Source organism: Garra rufa, chromosome 20 (assembly GCF_049309525.1).
Source record: "Garra rufa chromosome 20, GarRuf1.0, whole genome shotgun sequence".
Classification (NCBI taxonomy): Eukaryota; Metazoa; Chordata; class Actinopteri; order Cypriniformes; family Cyprinidae; genus Garra; species Garra rufa.
Window position 1 is genome coordinate 21,585,200 of NC_133380.1, and position 22,016 is coordinate 21,607,215.

Consider the following 22,016-nt stretch of genomic DNA (forward strand, 5'->3'; position numbering starts at 1 on the left):
ATGATCCGTTATTTTCTAAAAACATTTACACCTTATATACTTCTTAATCTCAAAGTCAAACGCTCGTCTTGCCGAGCTAGACAAGATGAGCATTTGAGGTTCAAAAGTATATAAATTGTAATTTTTTTTAGAAAATAACCCAATCGTTTTGCTAGATAAGACCTTTCTTTCCTCGGCTGGGATTGTTTAGAGCCCTTTGAAGCTCCATTTTGGAAGTTCAAACTCGGGGGAGGGGACCATAGAAGTCCATTATATGGAGAGAAATCCTGGAATGTTTTATTTAAAAAAAACATAATTTCTTTATGACTGAAGAAAGAAAGACACGAACATCTTGGATGACAAGGGGGTGAGTACATTATCTGTAAATTTTGGTTCTGAAAGTGAACTACTCCTTTAAGTAGCACAGTGTATTTGTAGCATAGCATCATGTTCTGTGAAGATATTTAGTAGGCTACATTTTCTACCGTAAATTTATCAAAACTTTGTTTTTGATTAGTAAGATAATTTGGGTCATTTTAAAGCCAATTTTTTTTCAGATTCCATATTTTTAAATAGTTTTATCTCGACCAAATATAGTCAAAGTCATTTCAAAATTGTGCGCAAATGACTCTTTCAAGAGTTCGAACCACTCTTATGACTTGCTGTAGCCTATAAATTCAGTTGTGGTTGTATAATGGTCGAAAGTTCACGAATCGGTTCATTCAAATTAGATCATTTTAAAGGGATAGTTCAACCAAAAAAGAAAATTCTGTCATTAATTACTGACCCTTATGTTGTTCCAACCCATAAGACCTGCGCAAAGAAAACAAAAATAACGACTTAATTCAACAATTCTTCTTCAAATTACATAGTCCTCCATTATTGAAAATACCACGACGCATACTCTTGGCAATAGCGGAAGACGTGATTTGGAGGAGAAGTATGGTTGAATAAAGTTGTTGTTTTAGTTTTCTTTGCACACAAAAAGTATTCTTGTAGCTTTGTAGAATTACTGTTGAACCACTGGTGTCACATGGACTGTTTTAACAATGTCCTTACTACGTTTCTGGGCCTTAAAACATTTCAGTTGCATTGCCGTTTAGGGTCAGAAAGCTCTTGGACTTCATAAAAAAATAACTTCATCTGTGTTCCGAAGATAAACAAAGGTTTTATGGGTTTGGAAACACTTGAGGGTGAGTAATTAGCCTAATGATAGAATTTTCATTTTTGTGTGAACTGTCTCTTTAAAGAACTATTTAAAAAAAAAAATATTCAGCCTTTCTTTTTCTCCATAACATAAGTTCAGTTTATCGTAGCCATGATTCAGCTCATTAAAACATAAAGTAATTAAGAACATCAATAAAATATGCATTTACATCAAGAAATGTAATTATACTCTTATTAGCTCAGTCACTCGTCAGTTCTTGACTTATTACGACTTGGACATATTGGAAAGGTTCTCTTCTTAACGAGTGAGTCGAGTCGATTTAGTGAACCGGTTCAACTTATTCATGGAAAAGATCCGACTCAAATGATTCACAAATCGCTACAGCATATCCCGTAACGTCAAGGTTTTTCTCATTATTATATCGCCAAAGTCATTTCAAAGTTGTGTCGGCTGCGTGAGGCTCTGATTAGTGTGTTTTTAGTTCTCCATATGAATGTAAAAGCGTTATAGCGAAGTGCAGTAGCAGGCTGTGTTTCAAAACTCGTTGAGCTGCCTACCTAGACAGCTTATTTGACCACCGAGGGCGCGTCTGGGACGCTGGAAAAGCTGTTGTGAAAGCGTCCCAACCGCGCAAATGACTCACAAAAATGCATTGGAGCGTCACCAGAGCGCGTACGACGCCCAGAAATGCTGTCTAGACAGGCAGCTCGCTGGTTTTTGACACACCACCATACTGTCCAGTGACAGGCGTTCTCGGTGCATGCGTGCTGCTGGAGTCAGTCAGTGACGTTCTTGTCCCAGAATGCTGCCTGGTAAACAGACATGGAAGCACCTGGTGAAGACCTCCACAGTCACTGAGCACTGCACTCGCTCTTTGAACTGATCTTCATTTTCAATACACCCTAAAGCCTGCGCCTTTGTTCTCTCTGGAGCTCAACCGGGACCTCTGAAGTCCAGGGCATTGGTAAGAGAACAATGATGACATCGAGATCAGCTGCTAATGTCTGTTCTGCCAGTTAGCCAGTTGCATGCTACAGCAGTGCCACCAATGGCTGGCTTCAGCTGCTCAGTTAGCGAGGAAGCTAAACCTGCTGCCGTCCCCCTCCCCCTCTTATGTGTGTAACATTTTATTTTGGTGACGTAATACTCAAGTTTACTTTGTTCATTTCGCTCTCTGACAAACCCGCTATGTTTAGTCCCTACAGAAAAGTTGTTGTAGGAGCCATTCTAATGGCTGGTGGATCTTGCCATTATTGCTTTCACTTTCCCAAGTGCACTTGCTCATTTCAAGTTACCCACTGGATGCAAACAAGTGGACAGCGCTAGAAATGAATGAGTCTCGCGAGGGGTTTTAATTAGAAAACATAAGCATTAAACACTTTTAAAACTTCAAGGACATAACATTTGACAATGGCTCATGGCTCTCAAACTTAAAAATTAAACTTTACACAAAGGGGGAATCAGTGACAAGGGGAAAATCAGAAGTGTTTACATTCCTTTTCCATAATCTTCTTTTGTTTTAAAGTGTTTTTTTTTCTTCTAGACATGGATTATGATGCAGTTTTGTGATTTATTTTTGGCTAGTTCCTAAATGTTTTAAAGACACCTTCAACATTTCTCACAGTATTACTAAAATACGACTCAAGAGTTAAACTGTGTCAGAACAAATTCATCTTGATAAGGTCAGATAACTTTGATAGAAAGGTATGTAACAACTTTTTTTTATCAAGTTTACCGATAAGTCCACTTTATGAAGAATTTCTGGGTATAATATGTCACAGTTTACTTTATTTTGCTATCCTCGCTTACATAAATGAATTATAGTTTCCTCCACCCGCTAGTAAAAAAATATCAAAAATTATATCTGGTGTCTGAATAATTTATGATTGACTGTATAGTTTTCAGCAACAGTTTGACTATTTCTTCAAATTAAAATCTCACGTCTCGTGCTGTTTTGCACGGTACTTCAGCGATATTATAATAAACAAGCTTTGTACGTCATGGCTTCAGCTGTGCATGCTAAATATAGAATATTAATTGTTTTGAGTTTAACTACTCTATGCACCCCCTGTAAGGTCTTGACCAAGAGTGGGTGTTTGTGTTAAAAACTGAAATGCTTAGTTATATAGTTCTGTAGATTGGTATACAGACTAAAGGGTAAATCTTTGACACCACAAAAGAACATCTCATCATAAGTCATAAATAATCATACCTACACTTGATGTGTAATGCACTCATCACTTTCCATTCAAACAAACAAGAGGCTATTAGTCATCCAATTAACATCAGAGTGATGCTGTCCATGTATATCTGTTATTTCCTCATTGTTTTAAAAAATTACTTTCATGTCAATCATAAGTTATTCATTATTGCATATGTTAGAAAGTCAAAACGTTTTCACTGGCTTCTTATATCCCTGAGACGGATTATCAGACTGTCAACTGAAGGGCTCTCAGATGGTTAGCCAGGGATAGTCGTTATTGGATTGGATTACTATGTAGCGACGGGCTCCTCCATAAGTAGATCTTCAGCTAGCAAGAAACTGTAGAGAAGAAAGCCACAGGCCTTAGGTCGTGAAGGCTCCACTGTCTAAAAACAAATGACTAATTCTCTAAACTGCGATTATTATACGCTAAGCATTAAAATAATCAGCTGGCCCTTAATCTGTTTCCTTTCTGCAGATTCCCTCACCAGCTTGTGTGGCAGTCTGGAATCACCATAGCTGATGAGGATCTACTGACTTGACCAGTTTTGTTCCAATTTTTACTTTTGACAAGGTATGAGATAATGTTATGTCAAAAATGAAATGATGAACGTAATATTTTTTTTTATTTTATCAAAGCTAAGGGCATGTTGGATTAAAGGGATGGTTCACCCAAAAATGAAAATGATGTTTTTCTGGGAATCCAAGATGTAGGTTTCTTCAGTAGAACATTAACAAAGTTTTTAATTCAAACCGTTTGTCAGTCATATCATGGCAGTCAATGGGAAACACAGCTTTGAGAGTCAAAAAAACAGACAAAACCAAATTAAACCCTGTGGCTCGTGGCGATACATTGAGGTCTGAAGACGCGAAACAATCAGTCTGTGCAAGAAACTGAACAGTATTTATACCATTTTTTTACCTCTGATCTACTGCAATGTCCAACTGTCCTGAGCGCGATCACAACAGTCGTTGCGTGATGTGTCAACGTGCTCTGCCATAGTAGATGCATGTGCGGAAGCGATCTGTCACGCGTATACGTCAGTCATTGTTTACACAGAGAGATTGTGGGTACGACGGCTACTCAAAATGGTAATTACTTGTGCTTATCCTGTTTGTTGCAACCGATTAAAAACTAAAGGATTACGTTTTCTTTACGTGTTGACTTTTCACCGACTCCCAACTTTTGAGCCTGATCGACTGAAGTTGTGGTTGCTTGCTTTTCATCACCCGCCGACTGTTGTAAACGCACTCAGGACAGTTGGATCAGAGGTTAAAATGATATAAATACTGTTCAGTTTCATGCACAGACGATGTTTTGTGTGTTAAGACCTCAATGTATCGTCACGAGCCACAGGGTTTAATTTGGTTTTGTCTGTGCATGTTTTTTGACTCTCAAAGCTGTGGATCCAATTGACTACCATTATATGACTGACAGACTGCGGATTGAGTTAAAAATCTTTGTTTGTGTTCTACTGAGGAAACAAAGTCACCTACATCTTGGATGCCCTGGGGGTAAGCAGATAAACATCAAATTTTCATTTTTGGGTCAACTATCCCTTTAATTTAGGAGTTTCAAAACATTTAGTCGATTGTGGGTATTTGTAGGTTCACCCACAATGAAAATTTGCTAAAAATGTATTCACCCTCCGGCCATCCAAATTTGTTTCTTCATCAGATCAGATTTGGATAACTTGAGCTTGCTCACTTGTTTACCAGTGGATCCTCTGCAGTGAATGAGTGCCGTCAGAACAAGAGATTCTAATACATCATTGAATGTTTTTCTGAAGCAAAAAGCTGCATGTTTGTAAGAAAAGAATCCACCATTAAAGGAGTAGTTCACTTTCAGAACAAAAATTTACAGATAATGTACTCACCCCCTTGTCATCCAAGATGTTCATGTCTTTCTTTCTTCAGTTGTAAGGAAATGATGCTTTTTTGAGGAACACATTTCAGGATTTCTATCCATATAATGGACTTCTATGGTGCCCCCCAGTTTGAACTTCCAAAATGCAGCTTCAAAGGGCTCTAAACGATTACAGCCGAAAAAACAAGGGTCTTAAATAGCAAAACGATGGGTTATTTTCCAAAAAAAATAAAAAAAATAACCTCAAATGCTCGTCTTGTCTAGCTCTGTGTGTACTCCGTGTAGAGATTAAAAAGTATATAAATTGTAAATGTTTTAGAAAATAACTGATCGTTTCGCTAGATAAGACCCTTTATCCTCGGCTGGGATCATTTAGAGCCCTTTGAAGCTGCATTTAAACAGCATCTTGGAAGTTTAAACTTGCGGGCACCATAGAAGTCCATTATATGGAGAGAAATCCTGAAATGTTTTCTTCAAAAAACATCATTTCTTTACGACTGATGAGTACATTATCTGTAATTTTTTGTTCTGAAAGTGAACTACTCCTTTAAGACGTTAAACTTTAAAGGTGCTTTGAATCATGCAGCATTATTCTATGTGTTTAACTGAAACAGAAAGACAGGGCGGGACATATCAAGCGCCCCCCTTTTTTAAATACCTAATAGCGTTTCGTATATCACAGCTTGGGCCAGAGCCGTTGAGCTCTGTAAAGCTGCATTTGACAGTGTATGACAGCCACAATCGCATCCATATTGCTGTAAAATACACCAATTTTTGTAGAATTCAAATGGATGCGATACATTTTGTGGTCTGGGCTGACTCGCGCATATGATCCGCTCCGTGTTATCTTGTCTCTGGACCAGAACAGACTGTGTGTGCGCTGCGGCGATTTCAGAATTCTTTTGCAAAATGGAAAAGCATATTTACACTTTCTGAATCGTTCCCTATCCCCTATATAGTGCACTATGTGCCATTCACTGTACAGAAAATACTAATTTTGTGAACAAGTGACCGATTTTAGTCACAGCTTTAGCATCTGTTTATAGTGTAGGGGGCGGGACACGTCGGATTCCAGAGAGCATTTGATTGGACAGAAAGTTTGATGAGAAGCTGAAGTGCAGGGTCAAAATGCATCAAAATTGTTGATCCTTTTTGGCAGAAGTTACAGACTAAGTTTTGAATGCTGATATCTTGCCAATACAAATTTTGTCATTGTTTTAGAGCACACTAGCTTATAGATAACCTTAAGGCTAATGATTCATGCTAAAATCCCCTCAAAAATAAATTTTGATTTCGTGGGGACTTTAAATGTTCGCTTCTGGGTGAAATCCCCAATCTGTATTTCATAATAACGCTTCCTCCAGTGAAAAAGTGCATCCGCTGTTGTCCTTTTACATCAAAATCCAACTACATGTTTGTTTTTGCTTGTAAACAGTGTTTGATCGATGCATATTTATCTCCTAAATCAGATGAGATGACTTTTTCACTAAAAAATGTATATTATGAATAGAGAACTCATATTTTAGCTAGAAGCAATGTCTTAAAAATGTCTTAATATTGGATTTGTTTCTTGCAAACACACTGCTTTTCACTTCACAAGACGTTAATTGGTGGACTGGAGTTGTGTCAGTTACTTGTGGATGTTTTTACCAGCTGTTTAAATTTGACGGCACCCATTTTCTACAGAGGATCCATTGATGAGAAAATGATGCAATGCTAAATTTCTCAGAAACTGTTCCAATAAGCAAACAAACTCTACTTCTTGGATGGCCTGATGGTGATTAAATTGTCAGCAAATGTACATTTTTGGGTTAACTTTTTCTTTAATAAGCTATGGTTATAAATTGTTAATAGATTCATATTATAAAAAAATACAGCTAGACTACAATACACTCAAGAATACACTCAAGGAGGGATAACAGAGTAAATCCTTTTAATCAAAACATTTTTGCAGAATTTGTTTTAATAAACCAGCTTCTGCATCTTACAATCATGGCCTATGTTTAATATGAACACTTTATTAAATTAGGTATTGACTCATAATTTGACTGCATAATGCACAAATTCAGCTTGAAGCTGTTTGGCATCTGATTAAAACCTGTTTGCCTCTATTATCTGTTCTTATTCTAGATGAATTGGCCCAGACTTATTTGATTGTATATGAGACACATTCTTGCAAGTGGAGAAATGGCTGAGTATAGCCTAAAATTTATTCGCCAGTGCCTGTGCTCCAAAATGTGATTCATAACATGTGGCTGATCAGAGTACATTAATTTTAGAGCACGCGAAAGTGTGGAAGTTGTTTTTTTTTATACTGTATAACAGTCTACCTCTAACTTAAATAATCAAGCAGATAGTGTTTGTGAAAATGTGCAAAGTTTGGTAAAGTATTACAATAATGCAGGTTTGTGCAACTGAGTCAAACTCTGATGTTCTTTAGATAAATTACTGTGTTGAAAATCTGTCAGGTCTAAGTATGCTTAATACCAGTGTGAGAAAACAATGCTCAGTGCATCAAATGATTAATCAATGGCTGTCATTGAAAATGGCCTGCCAAGTGCACTATTGTCTTAACCTCTTTAATTGTGAAAAGTGAACATATTTGTTTCACTCTTTGGATAGCCCAATGTAACAAAATGCATGCACTGGGAAAAAAGTATGGGTTTTATTTCTGGTCACAATTGTAACTGGCGGAAAACTACAGAGTCGATTTATCAAGTTGCTGAGTAAGATGCATTAGAAAGTTGCAAACAATAATTATTTAGTATTTTATTGTACTATCAAGCACTTATGGGCAAAAGGGAATGATAATTCAAGAATAAAAGCTTTGACGTTTACGTAATGTAACTATTTATAATGCGAATCAGCCAGTCAAAATTTGACTCTGGGTTTCCTTACTGGTCATGAGTGTGACCCCTGACATGTTTCCATGTATTGTTATCAAGTTTAATATGAAGATGTAATCTTAAAGGGATAGTTCACCAAAAAATGTACTCACCTTATGTTGTCCCAAACCAGTACGAATAAAATTTAATGTAACCAAACCATTTTGGATGAACTTTCCCTTTAATGATAGATCAGTTAAATATAATATAAATATTTAAATATGTATCATTACAATTTGTCAGGTTGTTTTATGCACTTCCTTTCAGAGAGACAAACTGAAATGAAACCGTTTTCGTCTTGTGACTATTTAGACCCCGCCTTGCAAAAATGTTCAAATGAAATCATTTTCAAATTTTTTTTTTATGTGACCCTGGACCACAAAACCACTCTTAAGTAGCACAGGTATGTTTGTAGCAATAGCCAAAAATACACTGTACGGGTCAAAATTAGCGATTTTTTTTTTAATGCCAAAAATCATTAGGATATTAAGTAAAGAATGATCATGTTCCATGAAGAAATTTAGAAAATTTCTTATTGTAAATATATAGAAACTTAATTTTTTGATTAGTAATATGCATTGCTAAGCACTTAATTTGGACAATTGCACCCTCAGATTTCAGATTTTCAAATAGTTGTATCTAGGCCAAAATACTTTATCTTAACAAACCATACATCAATAGAAAGCTTAATTATTCAGTATTTAGATGATGTATAATTCTCAATTTCAAAACATTTGACCCTTATGACTGGTTTTGTGTTCCACAAAACCAGTTTTAAGTAGCACAGGTATGTTTGTAGCAATAGCCAAAACTATATTGTATGGGTCAAAATTATAGATTTTCTTTTATGCCAAAAATCATTAGGTTATTAATTAAAGATCATGTTCCATTAAGATATTTTGAAAACTCTGTACCGTAAATATATCGAAACTCAATTTTTGATTAGTAATATGCATTGCTAAGAACTTCATTTGGACCACTTTAAAGGCAATTTTCTCAATATTTTGATTTTATTGAACCCTCAGATTCCAGATTTTCCGAATATTATCCTATCCTAACCATATATCAATAGAAAGCTTATTTATTCCGCTTTTAGGTGACGCATAAATCTCAATTTCAAAAAACTGACCCTTATGTCAATTTTTTTTTAAGTAAAGATCATGTTCCATGAAGATATTTTGTAAATTCCCTACTGTAAGTATACCAAAACTTATTTTTTGATTAGTAATGATCATTTCTAAGACAAATTCAAAGGCAATTTTCTCAATATTTTGATTTTTGCACCCTTAGATACCAGAAAGCTTATTTATTCAGCTTTCAGATGATGTATAAATCTCAATTTTTTTAAAAAAAATGACCCTCATTACTGGTTTTGTGGTCCAGAGTCATATTTGTTAACAAGGCATAAAACATATAGACTAATAAACTGAAAAGACCCTACATAATGTTTATGGTCATAAACATTACTAGTGCGATTAAATTAGTTGTAGATCAAACAAAGTCATCCAAAGGAGGTGTATGTTTTTCTCAAAAAAAAAAAAAAAAAAAAAAAAAAAAATATATATATATATATATATATATATATATATATTTTTTTTTTTTTTTCATGTAATTTGCCATGTAGTGACCTGTTTTGTTTTTGTTGGCGTCAGTTTTAAGAGAACGGGGAATTCCCAGGCCGATTGATTCACCTTTTTTAATAAAACATACTAAGATATACGTTTTTAATGTGTGACAGCATAGTAAGATAAACATTCGTCCCCACACGCAGGTAAACGCAGTTTTCCTCAGTATTTCAAACATTCGCCTCAGTGAAAGGAAGTTTTGAGGTCGTCCTTAAACTTTTATCTCTGTAATCTGTTCTTAACGTGTGTTTCGAGACACGCCGTCTCGTACAGCAAGCATCGGGGTACGAAAGACGACCGAGCTCGCTAGTGAATGAATCGCGTATTCGGCTCAATGTCATTCATTGAAGGAATCCGCTCGGCCACCTTAAGCGCTCACTGCTGTGTTGTTACATTGTAGCGGAAAGAATGTCGGAAAGGGCCGATGATGACGTCAGAGGGGAGCAGCAGCAGCAGCAGCAGCGCAGAGCGGCCAGGCAGCTGAAGCAGCAGCCACAGTTCCAGCGGGGAGAAGCCTCCACAGCAATGGCGACTGTTGCGGAGCGCAGATCCCTGCCTAGTCCTGAAATAATGCTGGGACAGCCTTGGAGCAGCTGGGTCGATGCTGTGAAACTCTACGGGAGCGACGGTGAGTTGATCGGCCGTCGTCGGCCATTGCGTTTCAGCGGGCAGCCGCGTCAGATCGCGAGCGTTCGCCCGATTGCGTGCAGTTTTGAAATATTAAGAAACGCGAGAACAAGCCAGCAAGTGTAACTATTTATGTAACACGATTCAAATCGCTTCCCCAGGTACAGAATTGGAAGAAAGTTTAAAAGAGTGCGGGAAAAATCGCGAAGCCATGAGACTCTGCAGAGACGGTAAGTAGTGTTGCTTTCTCTGGTCAAAGGTGTGTTTTTGTTTTGGTGCTGTGTGCACACTTTTCACGCACCGGCTCACCGTGAAACAAGTGCAGCTGACTTTTGACAGTACTACCCCTCAAAACCCTGCTATCACGATAGTTACAAGCGTCAAAAACGAGCTCATATATGCGTGTTTACATGACAGTTCAGTAGGAACATTAGTTACTGTACAGGTCTGGGTTGCGTGTTTGAACTTGTGAGTTTGAATTGAAATTAAAAGCAAGTAGTAGAAGTAGAATACATGCTATATGCATGTAACTGTTATGTTTGAAATGTGTTAAAAACACTTTTATGACATTATAACAGAACCCTACAAGTCTAATATCCTTGGATAAGTACTGTAGTCACATATTTTATGCAACACTAATTGTTCAAATGTCAGAATGATGAAATCTGATCCACATGGAGAATTATACACATTTATTACACGATTACACAAATACTTGATTCGGTCATCAATTATAATTGTTATAACAAAGAGTTGTTGTTATATAAATAACCACAGTCCCACTTTATTTGAAGTGGCTTTAACTACTATGTACTTAACATCAAAAAATGGATTTATTGTGTTCATGTTGCATTGCAAAAAAACACTTTTTGCTATTGTGGTGGGATACGGGTAAGCTTAGAGACAGATTTGGTAGTATGGGTAGGTTTAAGCGTGGGTTAAAATGTAAGGGATGGGTCAACAGTGTAAATATAAATGTAATTACAGAAATTAATTAAAGGCAGGTATTTTTTTAAAATATAAGTATAATGTAAAAACATGTACGTACACAATAATTGCATTCTACCAAATGTTTAATTTAAATGCAAGTACATAGTACTTAAGGCCACTTAATATAAAGTGGGACCATAACCACTGATTGGGAAAAGTGTTCTGTATATCTACAAGTACACTACTAAAATATGTATATTTTTTAATTAATGTATTTGCTCATTTGTTATTTATCCTTGTAGTCAAATATAAACACAGACAGGTTGAGATTTTCTTTAGTGTTAGCAGCCTTCTTTTACCTCATATAATTAAATCTCGGATCAATATTTCATAGGTGTTTATTAATTGTCGGTTAAATAGCTGCTTAACGTCAAAGTCCTGATCACCCTATTTTTGTTTTGTGATGACTACCAGCCAACTGCATGTATGTTAGCTCTTACTTTGGTTATAATGAATATAAGTGACTCATCTGTATCATTTATTTGTCTAATAGCCAAGGGAGTTGTCAATCATATTTTTTTAATCCTACTTTTAATTATTCATTATTTAATTAATCATTAATTACTCACCCTCATGTCATCCAAACCTGTGAGACCTTAGTTCATCATTGTAACACAAATTAAGATATTTTTGATCAAATCAGAGAGCTAACCCTCCATAGACAGCAAGAGTCCTACCACATTCAAGGTCCAGAAAGGTACCAAGAACGTCAACAAAATAGTCCATGTGACATCAGTGGTACATTTTATGAAACTACGATAATATTTTTTCTTGCGCAAAAAGCTAAAATAACAACTTTATTAAACAATTCTTCTCCTCGACGTCACCCTAATGCCATTTTGGAGAGTACCATGATGTGTGCTTTCCTCTGGTTGATGTTCTTGGTGCCTTCTGGACCTTGATTGTGGACTGTCTATGGAGGGTCAAAGAGCTCTTGGATTTGATCAAAAAAATCTTAATTTGTGTCCCAAAGACGAACGAAGGTCTAACAGGTTTGTAATAACATGAAGGTGAGTAATTAATGACAGACTTCGTGAACTATCTCTTTAAATATATTACTTTTGAATCTATTTAGCTTGTTCCAATTTTTAGCTTTATTCTTAGTTGGCATGTAGTTTAAAAACATGTCATCCCCAGGTTTCTTTCTTGCTCTTTTTCTGCTAGTTTAGGAAGTGTGAGATACTGTATCTGTCAGGGCATTTATCTAACAGTGCATTTGCATCGACAAACAATATTGCTATCATGTGCACCGCTGCTTCACTGCACAATTTAGAGTAAATTGGTTACGTCTTCAAGGACCAAAGTCGTCACAGGAATCTGTCAGATATGTCAACCTTTGGGTTACACAAGATGAAAAACAACACCCTTTTGTCTGAATGGACTGAAATCATTGGTGGTTTTATGGTGAGCTTTAATTAGTGTTTTCTATTTCAATTCAGAATTAATTTTTAGAGGTCAGAGTAAAGCCAAAGCTTTGAACACTCTTTATTAAGATTTTACTTTCAGTTTCAGCTTTGTCCAAGCCTGAAATATTTATGTGTGAGGATGTATTGAAAGCAGTGTATGTTGTGATGCATATGTGGATGCTATTGCTTCTATGCCCTTAGCTTAAGAGCACTACATATTATCGTATAGTCAGGAACAACATGTCCAGCCCTGCCTGCAGGATGAAAAAATGAAAAGAAAAAATCCTTAACACATTCACGTCTATGTATTGTATTATCATAATGATTCATGGGACAGTTCACTTAAAAATGAGCATTTTTTAAATGTATTCACTCTTATGTTGTTCCAAACTGTTTTAGTGGACAAAAAAACAGACTTTTCTCAAAATATCTTCTATTATGTTCCACAGATGAAATAAAACCAGGCAGGTTTGATACAACATGATGATAGCACAATGTTTTTGGGTGAACTGTCATTTTAAAGCTTGAACAGCTCAGCTCTTGGTTATCAGCTGAACCTGAAACTATATTAAAAACATAGACATGTACGTGAAAGAATATTAGGGGTGAAAAGTGAATTTCATATTTCAGTTTCCCCTAAATGATTATTAGAGATATTGTGTTAATGCTAGTTTTGCATTGTGGGCGGCTGACTGAAAAGCAAGCCTGTAAATAAAACAAGTTGTACAATGTCCTTGTTTAACTCTAATTTTCAGTTTTAGACAGCTCATTAAAGCTAAACTAACAGAAAGTTATCTAGCCAGTTGCAGAGAGTGATTTGCTCTTTTTTTCTTGTCAAATTTATATGATCACCATTTGACTAATATTTCATAATTAGCAACTGTGTGAGTATATGAGTATAATGTCTCTGGTCAGTGACAGTTCACTTCAGTTTGCCTTTTGTTGTACTTTAGTATTGGTTATTAAAGTGCCATAAAATGATTCCGGATGCGATAAGCTCTAGAATAGCTAATCACACGTTGATCATGACCATGCAACAAATAAAAAAATATTACTCACACTCTGCAATCAAATGCTGGGAGAAAATTCTCACTCTGTGAGCGTAATTGTGTATCAGATAGATGTTGTCTGTATTCACTAATCTACCCAGCGTGCCAAATTCCTGTTCTTGACAATCTCTCACAAACTGCAAAACCGCCCTGAGATTATTAAAAAGCCAACTTACTTGGTTGAAAGTGTTTGATCATCCGGACCAAAGTCGATGGAGGCCAGAGGCTGTGATTGAGATTGTTTTTTTTTTTTTATACCTATCTGTGACCTGCCAAGTAACAAACGTGGCACATCACTGCCTTTAAAACTAACTTGTTGTTTTGAGATTGTCTTTGTAACATTGTGAAGCTTTGATACAGTTGAGGCCAAAAGTTTAGATCCCCCTTTCAGAATCTGCAAAATGTTAATTATTTGACCAAAATAAGAGGGATCATACAAAATTCATGTTATTGTTTATTTAGTACTGACCTAAAATAAGATATTTCAATAAATTATTTTTACATATAGTCCACAAAAGAAAATAATAGTTGAATTTATATAAATGACCCTGTTCAAATGTTTACATACACTTGATTTGAACCATGTTGTTACCTGAATGATCCAAAGCTGTGTTTTTTTGTTTAGTGATAGTTGTTCATGAGTCCCTTGTTTGTCCTGAACAGTTAAACTGCTTGCTGTTCTTCAGAAAAATCCTATAGGTCCCACAAATGTTTTGGTTGTCCAGCATTTTGTGTATTTGAACTAGTGGTGGGCCGTTATCGGCGTTAACGTGAGACTCTTATCGGGCGTTAAAAAAATATCGCCGTTAATCTATTCTCAAAGTTGGGTTGGGAGCTGGGTCTAAACTACGCAAGATATGATGACTTTCACCTTGATATTTTAGCGCGGATGATGTATACCTAGTCGAATTGCACTGTAGGGGGCGAGAACGAGTCTCCAACTTCTGTAAAATTACCACATCAAATGAGACGTGCAAAGTCTGCAAACATGGATGCAGTTATGAAGCCGCTCTAGATTAATCTAGATTAATCTAGATTAAAAAAATTAATCTATGCCCACCCCTAATTTGAACCCTTTCCAACAATGACTGTATGATTTTGAGATCCATCTTTTCACTCTGAGGACAACTGAGGGACTCATATGGCGCTTTTCCACTACACAGTACCAGCTCGCCTCGGCTCGACTCGACTCGGCTCTGTTTGGTTTTCCACTGTGTAAAAGTTGTACCTGTACCTCCACAATAGTACCTGGTTGTCATAGCGACGCTGCAGGAAACTGCCGTGACGTAATCTTCTACGCGACACACACCCGTTGTCTGCACCTCGTCGTTTGACCACGGCGTATTCTTCCGAGTTGCCATAATATGTAATGGATTGGATATGTCACGCAATCTCTGGCCAAACTTTTAAAAAATGGCGGGGTTATTCTGGATACTATTGCTGGCGTGTGCAATGATGACGCAGTGAATAGTGTCGATTCTCTCTGACCAATCAGCAGTCTGCTGTGTTTTCACACCACATTTTAGTATCGCCTCAGCTCGCCTCAGCTCGCTTGGAACCTCGCCGGAGGTGGTACGAAAAAAAAGTACCTGGAAGCTGGTACAGGTACAACTTTTACACAATGGAAAACCAAACAGAGCCGAGTCGAGTCGAGCCGAGGCGAGGCGAGCTGGTACTGTGTAGTGGAAAAGCGCCAATATGTAACTATTACGGAAGATTCAAACACTCATTGATGGTTCAGAAGGAAAGACGATGCATTAAGTACTGGGGGGGTGAAAACTTTTCATTTAGTACTTTAGTACTCATTTAGTACCTTCAGAAGCTACAGAAGGTACTTCAAGTTTAAATAGTTTTCACCCCTCGCTCCTAATGCATTGTTTTTCCATCAGTGAGTTCCTCAGTTGTTCTCAGTGTGAAAAAATGGATCTCATACAGTCATACAGTCATTGTTGGAAAGGGTACAAATACACAGAAATGCTGAAAAACCAAAGAATTTTTGGGACCTGAAGGATGTTTCTGAAGAACAGCAGCCAGTTTAAGTGTTCAGGACAACCAAGGGACTCATAAACAACTATCACTAAACAAAAAACACTGCTGTGGATCATTCAGGTAAGAGCACAGCATTAAGAAAGGGGATGTAAACTTTTGAACGGGGTCAGTTTTATAAATTCACCTATTATTTTCTCTTGTGGACTATTTGTAAGCGTCTTTTATGTGAAATATCTTTAGGTTAGTACTAAATAAACAATAATATGCATTTTATATGATCCCTCTTACTTTAGTAAAATAATTAACATTTTGCAGATGCTAGAAGGAGGATGTAAAGTTTTGACCTCAACTGTATACTCGTTATTTAGATTCTTTTATATTTAAAACTGAATATTTAGTAAATTCATGCACATACACTAACATGTTTTTGAAAAAGTTATCTTATGCTTACCATGGCTACATTTATTTAGTTAAAAATACAGTAAAATGGCTATAATAAATAAACTGCTATAAAATAACTTATTTATTGTAAAATATTTTGAATTTTATTCCTGTGATGCAAAGCTAAATTTTCAGCATCATTACTCCAGTCTTCAGTGTCACACGACCCTTCAGAAATCATTCTAATATGCTGATTTGCTGCTCAAGAAACATATCTTTCATTTATCATTTTTGAAAACAGTTGTGATGCTCAATCATTTTGTGGAAACTGCATACTTTGAGCATAAAGTTCAAAAGAACAGCATTTATTTGAAAGCAAGATCTTTTGCAACATTATAAATGTCTTGACTGTCACTTCTTATTCATATAATGTAGCCCTGCTAAATAAAAGTATTAATTTCTTGTTAATTAATTTTTCATTCTTCAATGCCTGTTTATGAAAGGCATGTATAACACCAACAGATTACCATCCTCAATTTTATCAGTGACTAAAGAGTTATTACCAAACCAAAAACCACCTGAACCAGCACAATTTGGGATTTTGTACCCCCAGAAGCTGGTGTTCCCTCAAACACACACATATAAACACACTATTTTGCACGTGCGCGACTGCTGTATGCTGATCAGTGAAAGGTGACTGAATGAAGAGATGAGTGGTGAGGATCTTGCAGCTCTTCATCAGGCGGGGAAGAGCAAGCGGGGAGGAGACGCAGACACACCAGGCGTGGAGTTAAACCTGCGAGTGTGTTCATGCGCTGGGCTTCTAAGAGCTTCTCTACCTAGATCGTTTATCAATGACAATGAAAGGGATGGTCAAATTATCCGCTCGCAGTCTCTCTCTCCCCGTCTCTCTCTCTCACCTTATCGCCATCTCTGTGTCTCTCTCGCTTTGTCACAATCTCTTTTTCTCTCCTTCTTTTCTCCCTCGTATTCATCGCTTCGGTCCGCATCTCCATTCTCTCTCTTTCAGCATATTGTGTCTGTCCTCCACTTCCTCTCAGACCTGAGACGCATGATTAGAAGACTCTAGAATATCTGTGGTTTTCATGTCAAGTTAACCCAGCTCTGATGGAGTGAGCGTATCCTGCCTGTATCTCTGATATGCTGTCATAAGCATGTTGTTCTCTAATGTTGGGATTGATATCCGGAGGAGCGCTTAAGGCTCGGGTTTGGTTTCGCTGTTACGCCGGAAAGCTCATTCGAAATTTTTTAAAGGACACCGTCCTCCTCGTGTTCTTTGCTCAAAGCTGTAGTTAAAAATATAGCATGTAACCTTTAAGGCTACTCCTGAAAATAGGTCCTTAGCCTTATAAATCACTTTATGTGTGTACTACTCGTTTGCATTTGTATACTTTGAATGTTTGTGACGATTTAAATATATCTGACAATTTAAATATACCTTGCCAACTAACATGACTTGGCTTTGCGTCATATGCGATTTTAGGTTTTCCTTTGTGTGGAGTGTTACAAGCTGTTAGTGCATATATAAGATCTGTAAAGTTGCAAAGATTAAAGTGTCAAACCCAAAGAGATATTCTTTATAAAAGTTAAGACTCAGCCACACCTACCTAAAAAGGCTCATTCAAACACGCCCCACAAATCGACGTCACTGTGTGGGAAGATTTACATAAAAGCGGCCAAATGTATGCGCAAAGAAAAAAGGCGTAACTTTTATTCTCGCTGTAGTATTGATGCAGCCACCACCATGTTGTGGAGATGCTGTGTGTAACATTTATGTCACGCGCTCGATGTATTCGGCCAATCACAACACACTAAATAGTGCTTTTCAGAACGATGAGCTTTGTAAAAACCGACGTGTTTTAGAAAGGCAGGGCATTTCTAAAGAGAGAGAGGAGAGAGGAGCAACAATAATGTACAGTATGTGGAAAATCATGTTTTGTTTTTTACTTTAAAGGAGAAGTTCACTTCCAGAACAAAAATGTACAGATAATGTACTCACCCCCTTGTTATTTAAGATTTTTATGATTTTTAAGATTTTTATTTCTTCAGTCGTAAAGAAATTTTTTTTTTTTTTAAGAAAACATTTGAGGATTTTGCTCCATATAGTTGTCTTCTGTGGTGCCCCGAGTTTGAACTTCCAAAATGCAGTTTAAATGCAGCTTCAAGCGATCACAAATGCAGTTGTAAATGATCCCAGCCTAGGAAGAAGAGACTTATCTAGCGAAACAATTGTTTTTTTTGTTTTTTTTTAATTACAATTTATATACTTTTTAACCTCAAACACTCATTTTGTCTTGCCCTGCCTGAACTTTGTTGTTTTTTTTTTTCAAGACAAGACTGTTCAAGACAATTAGGGTATGTCGAAAAACTCCCATCTGATTTTCTCCCTCGCCTTCAAAATCACCCTACATCAGCTTCTCTACCTAGATCGTTTATCAATGACAATGAAAGGGATGGTCAAATTATCCGCTCACAGTCTCGTTTTACCTTTTAAGGGTGTTTGACTTCTTTGCATGTTCACTTTGCAAATACTGGGTCGGTACTTCTGCAGAACTGTAGGATGATTTTGAAATGATTTTTAAAGTTGAGGGAGAATGAGATGAGAATGAGAATGAACGATGAGAGTTTTTCAACCTGCCCTAACTGTTTTGAACCAGAGATGCACAGACTACTCATGCACATCGCAGAGAGAGACAAGATGAACATTTGAGGTTAAAAAATATATAAATTGTAATTTAAAAAAACCAAAAAACTATTGTTTCGCTAGATAAGAGCCTTTGTCCTCAGCTGGGATCATTTACAGAATTTAGGATCGTTTGAAGCTGCATTTAAACTGTATTTTGGAAGTTCAAACTCGGGGGCACCACAGATGTCCATTATATGAAGAAAAATCCTGAAATGTTTTCCTCAAAAAATGTAAATTCTTTACAACTGAAAAAAGACATGAACATCTTGGTTGACAGGAGTGAGTGCATTATCTGTATTTTTTTTTTTGAAGTGAATTTCTCCTTTAAACAGCATTGCATTACACCAAATACACAAAATAATGTTATTTTTAGTAACGTCTTATGACCCCTTTAATATTTCCTGAGGAAAAAAGACAATTTTATATATATATATATATATATATATATATATATATACATACATACATACATACATATAAATATGTTGCGTTGTTATTTGTAAGATGCCATGCCACATCAAATTAAATTAACCATATTAATATAATCAGTCATACTTAATGAGTTAAAACGTACAGCCCTACTTCTAATAATATATGTGACCCTGGACCACAAAACCAGCCAAAAGGGTAGATTTTTTGCAATTGAGATTTATACATCATAAATAAATAAGCTTTCCATTGATGTATGGTTTGTTACAATAGGACAATATTTGGCCAAGATACAACTATTTGAAAATCTGGAAAGTGAGGGTGTAAAAAATAAAAAAATACTGAGAAAATCGCCTTTAAAGTTGTTCAAATTAAGTTCTTAGCAATGCATATTACGAATCAAAAATTAGGTTTTAATATATTTACAATAGGAAATTTAAAAAATATCTTCATGGATATTTTAATTTCATGGATAATGATTTTTGGCAAAATTGATAATTTTGACCCATACAATGTATTTTTGGCTATTGCTACAAATATACACATGCTGTATAAGACTGTTTTGTGGTCCAGGGTTACATATGGGTCATTCTACAGAATTAGTTCAAAGTGAGAGTTGGAAACGTCTTTAAAAAATATATTGAACCTAACTCAAAGATGCTAATCAGCACATGGTTAGCTAGCACAGTTCTGAACAGTTGTACACATATAAAAACTAAATGTTATGGAATAACTCCAAAAAAGGATTTAATTTTACCTCAAAAGATGAGGCCTATATACTCATCATGTAGCTATGAGAGAGAGACACACACAAATATTTCCTGATCAAAAATTTTTAAAAAGCCATTTTAGTTAATGTTGTGTCATTCAGTCATTTCCTTTGAACATTACTCAATTGGTTCAGTTATTAGAACGCAGCTATAACATTACAAAATGCTGTAAAAGTTAATTTGACCAATAATGGAATGATAAATAATCAGTCTGCCATACACTGGTGTATCTACAATTGATAAGATGACAAGATTTAGGTATGCAAACAGCTCACTTTGCATCAAGTCGGCTGTGGATCAGAACCCTAGCCTTGGTTATCTACCACTTGATGGTTATCTTTTGTGAATTCCTAAAGAGGCTGATTGGCGGTGATTACCGTGAGAGGAGCACAGGTACACCCAGGTGACGCTGACGATTCAATGGCATCTTTTCAGGCACTGATGTTTTTTGGAGTGTCCTTGTGTCTCTGCGTGAAGGAGCTGCAGTGGAACAGCGGCCATAGCGCTGCTCCCGTCCCCTTACTTAATCACTCACACTAATTAACCTCCTGGCTCTCAGACTAATGGACAGTTAGTGCCTCTCTGAGCTCCACATCAGCCTACAAAAGACTTCTGAATATAACGCTTGCTGCTCATTTATGCCTTCGGTTTATATTTTTTATGAAGTGATTATAACGGGTGTTGCAAGTTATTAAGTGTGAAGATGTACTGTCAGTGCATCTGCTTTCAATATCTAACCCGGTGAAAGTAGGTAGGAGACAGGTTATTTGAGGAGAGAGATGGAGAAAAGTGGATTATGATGCAAGCCAGAATCAAAACACACATTTACTGCATGTGCATCAAGACTGCAAGGCCACAGTTCCATCCCAAACATGCTTTTAGTGCCATGGTGAATAACAGATCTTATAATATTTTTTTTTTTTTATGATTAGTTCAAGCCAGAATCAAACTTGCATCTCTTGCATGAGTACCACAACTCAGCATGCCATGATGCCAAGTCATGATTCAAGCTGAAGCCCATTTTCAGTGTCATGATAAAAAAATGCCAAGTACTGTCATTAAAGGGCCGATGGGTCGATTTCAAAATCTCACGATACAATAGTATCGTGATATAAAGTCCACGATATGATATTTATTACGATATTTAAAATACAAAACAAATGAAGACAAAACAATTGCACTGTAAAATAAATGAAAATGAATATTTCATAGGTATATTATTTTTATTTTACAGTAGGAAAATTACAATACTTCTTTCCTAATTTCTACACTTGAAAGAGATATTTTGAATTTGGACTGCAGTAACGTTACCCAATTAAACTGCTAGCTGTCTGCAATTCATACTGCATTTTTAAGCTTTTATTTTGACGGAAACGGCAGTAGAGCTTTCATTTTGACAGAAAACTCCAGTGAAAACAGGAAAACTAGTGAAATGCTATAGTCATCTGCCACGAAAGTAAAGCATAACTGGTGGCCGTTGCGTTCCTAAATGCACACTAAACGTACAGAACATGCAATAAACGAGTTCATTGCGTTCACTGAACTGAACCATTCCGAGTTGCAGAAAACACCGGATCACAAGCTGATCGCCTGAATGAAATGCATCGCTTCAAAATGCACAGCGAAAACAGACTTGATGAAGGGATCAAGCCATATTGTGCTTTCGGTTTTAGTTCATTTGACAGATACTGTGCTAAAACATAACTTTAAAGACCTTTTATGTTAGAATAAGAAGTTTAAATACACTATACTGCCCTTCTAATGAACAGGTTTGAGTACTTTAGTAATTTCCACGAGTACAAATCTTAATGTTTAAGCATAAAATGATATTCTAGGGAATTGTGTGCTTCTAATTTTAAAGCAACAGTTTGGACAGGACCCCCTTCAATTCTAACATGACAATGCCTTTGTGTATAAGGCAAGGTTCAAAACGAAATGACT

General features: G+C 36.4%; 1 protein-coding gene across 1 annotated transcript in view; it reads left to right on the top strand.

Annotated features, from left to right (window-relative positions):
• The first annotated feature begins 1,975 nt into the window (after positions 1-1,975).
• Positions 1,976-22,016, top strand: part of atxn7 (ataxin 7) — a 55,376-nt gene continuing 35,335 nt past the window's right edge. The window contains exons 1-4 of the mRNA XM_073826056.1: positions 1,976-2,111; positions 3,829-3,924; positions 10,128-10,355; positions 10,516-10,584. Of these exons, the coding sequence (XP_073682157.1) occupies positions 10,136-10,355; positions 10,516-10,584 (289 nt within the window). The 5' untranslated portion in view covers positions 1,976-2,111; positions 3,829-3,924; positions 10,128-10,135. The remainder of the gene's footprint in view (positions 2,112-3,828; positions 3,925-10,127; positions 10,356-10,515; positions 10,585-22,016) is intronic.